Below are 8366 nucleotides of genomic sequence, written 5' to 3'. Positions count from 1 at the left end.
GTCCTGTTGGCAGTGCAGCTTAATGCGTTTCCCTGAGCTAGGTCTCTCAGCTTCATCAGAAGTGTCTCTTAGATATATCATGCCATTTCTTTTTTTCTTTTTATCCAAATGTGTTGTTTTTAACAAATTGTTTTATAATTGATCCATCGTTGTATATGTTTTAGACTAACAACTCATAGCGCTGGTACCACCCACAAAACACACATTTAAGATTGCACCTACCAAACTAAATTAAATGCTTTGGTTTGGGAATGAGAATCCCTAAAAAGGTGTGGAGATTTTACAATAAAAACCTCGCCTTAGTATATTTACCCTTTCAGCTAGTTTGAAACGCTTTGTAAACTGCCTGGTCTAAAAAAAAGTTAGGTCACTAGTTAATCGCTTATAGCGTTATCTGTGTCTGAATCTCAAAGTCATGGCAGGAATTTATTAGGGATCCGGTCTGAAGATCGACAGTATGGTCGACACTAGGTCGACATGGATGGAAGGTCGACAGGGTTTCTAGGTCGACATGTGCTAGGACATGACTTTTCCACAATTTTTTTCTTTTTTTGAATTTTTTCATACTTAACGATCCACGTGGACTACGATTGGAACGGTAATCTGGGCCGAGCGAAGCGGTAGCGGAGCGAAGGCACCATGCCCGAAGCATGGCGAGCGAAGCGAGCCATGCGAGGGGACGCGGTGCACTAATTTGGGATCCCGGTCACTCTACGAAGAAAACGACACCAAAAATAAAATAAAACTCACGTCGACCTTTAGACCTGTCGACCTAGCACATGTCGACCTAGAAACCCTGTCGACCTTCCATCCATGTCGACCTAGTGACTGTCGACCTATAGTGGTCGACCTAAACATTGTCGACCTAGATACTGTCAATTTGATGAACCACACCCATTTATTATGCTCTGTAGTAACACACTGACCCCTGCTCTGCATCATTCCTGTCATTTCTCCCATATAGCTTTCAAAGCTAATTCTATAGAACTTTTTTCCATGCACTTGTTTATTCTGTAAAACTGAAAGCACACTGTGTTCCTGAAAAGGCATGTAACAACCTTATTAAAGACTGCTCAGCACTACTCAGCATTTATCTGCGTTCACAATTCCCTATGCTATAGGACTGTAACTCGGCACCAATGTCAAACACGCCCAAGCTGTCTATAATGATCACTTCCTGTTTGGAATGTACAATAGTTCAGTGTGGAAGTATCACAGACATAGAGGCACATAGCTGAAAGGCATTGCTGTAATTGTGCCTAGGATGGCTCTGAATATAACAGGGACCCTTCTGCTGGTCACAGGAGTCACTCTTCTCATATACCTCATTAAATGGTGGAATAAGATAAAGCAGAATAACCTGCCCCCGGGGCCCACACCTTTGCCCCTGCTGGGAAATATTTTACAGATCAGCACCACAGAATTTCTACAGTCTGTGGTTAAGGTAAGCTGGGGCATTTATACAGTCACTTTATTATTGTAATATAGCAAATAAGTGGTGTGCTGTAAGTAGTTTTCTCTGACGTCCTAGTGGATGCTGGGAACTCCGTAAGGACCATGGGGTATAGACGGGCTCCGCAGGAGACTGGCCACTCTAAAGAAAAGATTAGGTACTATCTGGTGTGCACTGGCTCCTCCCTCTATACCCCTCCTCCAGACCCCAGTTAGAATCTGTGCCCGGCCAGAGCTGGGTGCTCCTAGTGGGCTCTCCTGAGCTTACTAGTAAAGAAAGTATTTATTAGGTTTTTTATTTTCAGTGAGCTTCTGCTGGCAACAGACTCACTGCTACGTGGGACTAAGGGGAGAGAAGCAAACCTACCTGCTTGCAGCTAGCTTGTGCTTCTTAGGCTACTGGACACCATTAGCTCCAGAGGGTTCGAACACAGGCACCTGTCCTCGATCGTCCGTTCCCGTCCCCGCGCCGCCGTCCCCCTTACAGAGCCAGAAGAACAGAAGCTGGAAGACGACGAAATCGGCGGCTGAAGACTCCTGTCTTCATTAAGGTAGCGCACAGCAAGTCAGCAACGCAGCTGTGCGCCATTGCTACCAGCACACTTACACACTCCGGTCACTGTAGGGTGCAGGGCACTGGGGAGGGGGGGGGGGGGGCTGCAATTGAAGTACCTTTGGCATAAAAATACATATATACAGTAGAGATGAGCGCCTGAAATTTTTCGGGTTTTGTGTTTTGGTTTTGGGTTCGGTTCCGCGGCCGTGTTTTGGGTTCGAACGCGTTTTGGCAAAACCTCACCGAATTTTTTTTGTCGGATTCGGGTGTGTTTTGGATTCGGGTGTTTTTTTCAAAAAACACTAAAAAACAGCTTAAATCATAGAATTTGGGGGTCATTTTGATCCCAAAGTATTATTAACCTCAAAAACCATAATTTACACTCATTTTCAGTCTATTCTGAATACCTCACACCTCACAATATTATTTTTAGTCCTAAAATTTGCACCGAGGTCGCTGTGTGAGTAAGATAAGCGACCCTAGTGGCCGACACAAACACCGGGCCCATCTAGGAGTGGCACTGCAGTGTCACGCAGGATGTCCCTTCCAAAAAACCCTCCCCAAACAGCACATGACGCAAAGAAAAAAAGAGGCGCAATGAGGTAGCTGTGTGAGTAAGATTAGCGACCCTAGTGGCCGACACAAACACCGGGCCCATCTAGGAGTGGCACTGCAGTGTCACGCAGGATGGCCCTTCCAAAAAACCCTCCCCAAACAGCACATGACGCAAAGAAAAAAAGAGGCGCAATGAGGTAGCTGTGTGAGTAAGATTAGCGACCCTAGTGGCCGACACAAACACCGGGCCCATCTAGGAGTGGCACTGCAGTGTCACGCAGGATGTCCCTTCCAAAAAACCCTCCCCAAACAGCACATGACGCAAAGAAAAAAAGAGGCGCAATGAGGTAGCTGTGTGAGTAAGATTAGCGACCCTAGTGGCCGACACAAACACCGGGCCCATCTAGGAGTGTCACTGCAGTGTCACGCAGGATGTCCCTTCCAAAAAACCCTCCCCAAACAGCACATGACGCAAAGAAAAAAAGAGGCGCAATGAGGTAGCTGACTGTGTGAGTAAGATTAGCGACCCTAGTGGCCGACACAAACACCGGGCCCATCTAGGAGTGGCACTGCAGTGTCACGCAGGATGTCCCTTCCAAAAAACCCTCCCCAATCAGCACATGATGCAAAGAAAAAGAAAAGAAAAAAGAGGTGCAAGATGGAATTGTCCTTGGGCCCTCCCACCCACCCTTATGTTGTATAAACAAAACAGGACATGCACACTTTAACCAACCCATCATTTCAGTGACAGGGTCTGCCACACGACTGTGACTGATATGACGGGTTGGTTTGGACCCCCCCCAAAAAAGAAGCAATTAATCTCTCCTTGCACAAACTGGCTCTACAGAGGCAAGATGTCCACCTCATCTTCACCCTCCGATATATCACCGTGTACATCCCCCTCCTCACAGATTATCAATTCGTCCCCACTGGAATCCACCATCTCAGCTCCCTGTGTACTTTGTGGAGGCAATTGCTGCTGGTCAATGTCTCCGCGGAGGAATTGATTATAATTCATTTAAATGAACATCATCTTCTCCACATTTTCTGGATGTAACCTCGTACGCCGATTGCTGACAAGGTGAGCGGCGGCACTAAACACTCTTTCGGAGTACACACTTGTGGGAGGGCAACTTAGGTAGAATAAAGCCAGTTTGTGCAAGGGCCTCCAAATTGCCTCTTTTTCCTGCCAGTATAAGTACGGACTGTGTGACGTGCCTACTTGGATGCGGTCACTCATATAATCCTCCACCATTCTATCAATGTTGAGAGAATCATATGCAGTGACAGTAGACGACATGTCCGTAATCGTTGTCAGGTCCTTCAGTCCGGACCAGATGTCAGCATCAGCAGTCGCTCCAGACTGCCCTGCATCACCGCCAGCGGGTGGGCTCGGAATTCTGAGCCTTTTCCTCGCACCCCCAGTTGCGGGAGAATGTGAAGGAGGAGATGTTGACAGGTCGCGTTCCGCTTGACTTGACAATTTTGTCACCAGCAGGTCTTTCAACCCCAGCAGACCTGTGTCTGCCGGAAAGAGAGATACAAGGTAGGCTTTAAATCTAGGATCGAGCACGGTGGCCAAAATGTAGTGCTCTGATTTCAACAGATTGACCACCCGTGAATCCTTGTTAAGCGAATTAAGGGCTGCATCCACAAGTCCCACATGCCTAGCGGAATCGCTCCCTTTTAGCTCCTTCTTCAATGCCTCCAGCTTCTTCTGCAAAAGCCTGATGAGGGGAATGACCTGACTCAGGCTGGCAGTGTCTGAACTGACTTCACGTGTGGCAAGTTCAAAGGGCATCAGAACCTTGCACAACGTTGAAATCATTCTCCACTGCACTTGAGACAGGTGCATTCCACCTACTATATCGTGCTCAATTGTATAGGCTTGAATGGCCTTTTGCTGCTCCTCCAACCTCTGAAGCATATAGAGGGTTGAATTCCACCTCGTTACCACTTCTTGCTTCAGATGATGGCAGGGCAGGTTCAGTAGTTTTTGGTGGTGCTCCAGTCTTCTGTACGTGGTGCCTGTACGCCGAAAGTGTCCCGCAATTTTTCTGGCCACCGACAGCATCTCTTGCACGCCCCTGTCGTTTTTTAAAAAATTCTGCACCACCAAATTCAAGGTATGTGCAAAACATGGGACGTGCTGGAATTTGCCCATATTTAATGCACACACAATATTGCTGGCGTTGTCCGATGCCACAAATCCACAGGAGAGTCCAATTGGGGTAAGCCATTCCGCGATGATCTTCCTCAGTTGCCGTAAGAGGTTTTCAGCTGTGTGCGTATTCTGGAAAGCGGTGATACAAAGCGTAGCCTGCCTAGGAAAGAGTTGGCGTTTGCGAGATGCTGCTACTGGTGCCGCCGCTGCTGTTCTTGCGGCGGGAGTCCATACATCTACCCAGTGGGCTGTCACAGTCATATAGTCCTGACCCTGCCCTGCTCCACTTGTCCACATGTCCGTGGTTAAGTGGACATTGGGTACAACTGCATTTTTTAGGACACTGGTGAGTCTTTTTCTGACGTCCGTGTACATTCTCGGTATCGCCTGCCTAGAGAAGTGGAACCTAGATGGTATTTGGTAACGGGGGCACACTGCCTCAATAAATTGTCTAGTTCCCTGTGAACTAACGGCGGATACCGGACGCACGTCTAACACCAACATAGTTGTCAAGGACTCAGTTATCCGCTTTGCAGTAGGATGACTGCTGTGATATTTCATCTTCCTCGCAAAGGACTGTTGAACAGTCAATTGCTTACTGAAAGTAGTACAAGTGGGCTTACGACTTCCCCTCTGGGATGACCATCGACTCCCAGCGGCAACAACAGCAGCGCCAGCAGCAGTAGGCGTTACACGCAAGGATGCATCGGAGGAATCCCAGGCAGGAGAGGACTCGTCAGAATTGCCAGTGACATGGCCTGCAGGACTATTGGCATTCCTGGGGAAGGAGGAAATTGACACTGAGGGAGTTGGTGGGGTGGTTTGCGTGAGCTTGGTTACAAGAGGAAGGGATTTACTGGTCAGTGGACTGCTTCCGCTGTCACCCAAAGTTTTTGAACTTGTCACTGACTTATTATGAATGCGCTGCAGGTGACGTATAAGGGAGGATGTTCCGAGGTGGTTAACGTCCTTACCCCTACTTATTACAGCTTGACAAAGGGAACACACGGCTTGACACCTGTTGTCCGCATTTCTGGTGAAATACCTCCACACCGAAGAGCTGATTTTTTTGGTATTTTCACCTGGCATGTCAACGGCCATATTCCTCCCACGGACAACAGGTGTCTCCCCGGGTGCCTGACTTAAACAAACCACCTCACCATCAGAATCCTCCTGGTCAATTTCCTCCCCAGCGCCAGCAACACCCATATCCTCCTCATCCTGGTGTACTTCAACACTGACATCTTCAATCTGACTATCAGGAACTGGACTGCGGGTGCTCCTTCCAGCACTTGCAGGGGGCGTGCAAATGGTGGAAGGCGCATGCTCTTCACGTCCAGTGTTGGGAAGGTCAGGCATCGCAACCGACACAATTGGACTCTCCTTGTGGATTTGGGATTTCGAAGAATGCACAGTTCTTTGCTGTGCTGCTTTTGCCAGCTTGAGTCTTTTCATTTTTCTAGCGAGAGGCTGAGTGCTTCCATCCTCATGTGAAGCTGAACCACTAGCCATGAACATAGGCCAGGGCCTCAGCCGTTCCTTGCCACTCCGTGTGGTAAATGGCATATTGGCAAGTTTACGCTTCTCCTCCGACAATTTTATTTTAGGTTTTGGAGTCCTTTTTTTACTGATATTTGGTGTTTTGGATTTGACATGCTCTGTACTATGACATTGGGCATCGGCCTTGGCAGACGACGTTGCTGGCATTTCATCGTCTCGGCCATGACTAGTGGCAGCAGCTTCAGCACGAGGTGGAAGTGGATCTTGATCTTTCCCTAATTTTGGAACCTCAACATTTTTGTTCTCCATATTTTAATAGGCACAACTAAAAGGCACCTCAGGTAAACAATGGAGATGGATGGATTGGATACTAGTATACAATTATGGACGGGCTGCCGAGTGCCGACACAGAGGTAGCCACAGCCGTGAACTACCGCACTGTACTGTGTCTGCTGCTAATATATAGACTGGTTGATAAAGAGATAGTATACTCGTAACTAGTATGTATGTATAAAGAAAGAAAAAAAAACCACGGTTAGGTGGTATATACAATTATGGACGGGCTGCCGAGTGCCGACACAGAGGTAGCCACAGCCGTGAACTACCGCACTGTACTGTGTCTGCTGCTAATATATAGACTGGTTGATAAAGAGATAGTATACTCGTAACTAGTATGTATGTATGTATAAAGAAAGAAAAAAAAACCACGGTTAGGTGGTATATACAATTATGGACGGGCTGCCGAGTGCCGACACAGAGGTAGCCACAGCCGTGAACTACCGCACTGTACTGTGTCTGCTGCTAATATATAGACTGGTTGATAAAGAGATAGTATACTCGTAACTAGTATGTATGTATAAAGAAAGAAAAAAAAACCACGGTTAGGTGGTATATACAATTATGGACGGGCTGCCGAGTGCCGACACAGAGGTAGCCACAGCCGTGAACTACCGCACTGTACTGTGTCTGCTGCTAATATATAGACTGGTTGATAAAGAGATAGTATACTCGTAACTAGTATGTATGTATAAAGAAAGAAAAAAAAACCACGGTTAGGTGGTATATACAATTATGGACGGGCTGCCGAGTGCCGACACAGAGGTAGCCACAGCCGTGAACTACCGCACTGTACTGTGTCTGCTGCTAATATAGACTGGTTGATAAAGAGATAGTATACTCGTAACTAGTATGTATGTATAAAGAAAGAAAAAAAAACCACGGTTAGGTGGTATATACAATTATGGACGGGCTGCCGAGTGCCGACACAGAGGTAGCCACAGCCGTGAACTACCGCACTGTACTGTGTCTGCTGCTAATATATAGACTGGTTGATAAAGAGATAGTATACTCGTAACTAGTATGTATGTATAAAGAAAGAAAAAAAAACCACGGTTAGGTGGTATATACAATTATGGACGGGCTGCCGAGTGCCGACACAGAGGTAGCCACAGCCGTGAACTACCGCACTGTACTGTGTCTGCTGCTAATATATAGACTGGTTGATAAAGAGATAGTATACTCGTAACTAGTATGTATGTATAAAGAAAGAAAAAAAAACCACGGTTAGGTGGTATATACAATTATGGACGGGCTGCCGAGTGCCGACACAGAGGTAGCCACAGCCGTGAACTACCGCACTGTACTGTGTCTGCTGCTAATATATAGACTGGTTGATAAAGAGATAGTATACTCGTAACTAGTATGTATGTATAAAGAAAAAAAAAAAAACCACGGTTAGGTGGTATATACAATTATGGACGGGCTGCCGAGTGCCGACACAGAGGTAGCCACAGCCGTGAACTACCGCACTGTACTGTGTCTGCTGCTAATATATAGACTGGTTGATAAAGAGATAGTATACTCGTAACTAGTATGTATGTATAAAGAAAGAAAAAAAAACCACGGTTAGGTGGTATATACAATTATGGACGGGCTGCCGAGTGCCGACACAGAGGTAGCCACAGCCGTGAACTACCGCACTGTACTGTGTCTGCTGCTAATATATAGACTGGTTGATAAAGAGATAGTATACTCGTAACTAGTATGTATGTATAAAGAAAGAAAAAAAAACCACGGTTAGGTGGTTTATACAATTATGGACGGGCTGCCGAGTGCCGACACAGAGGTAGCCACAGCCGT

General features: G+C 46.8%; 1 protein-coding gene across 1 annotated transcript in view; it reads left to right on the top strand.

Moving 5' to 3' along the window:
- Positions 1-1203: 1203 nt before the first annotated feature.
- The window catches only part of LOC134949317 (cytochrome P450 2A5-like), a 64143-nt gene continuing 56980 nt past the window's right edge, over positions 1204-8366 (top strand). The window contains exon 1 of the mRNA XM_063937813.1: positions 1204-1444. Coding sequence (XP_063793883.1) covers positions 1265-1444 — 180 coding nt within the window. The 5' untranslated portion in view covers positions 1204-1264. The remainder of the gene's footprint in view (positions 1445-8366) is intronic.

Source organism: Pseudophryne corroboree, chromosome 8, assembly GCF_028390025.1.
Source record: "Pseudophryne corroboree isolate aPseCor3 chromosome 8, aPseCor3.hap2, whole genome shotgun sequence".
NCBI lineage: Eukaryota > Metazoa > Chordata > Amphibia > Anura > Myobatrachidae > Pseudophryne > Pseudophryne corroboree.
This window is presented reverse-complemented; position numbering and strand designations above follow the sequence as displayed.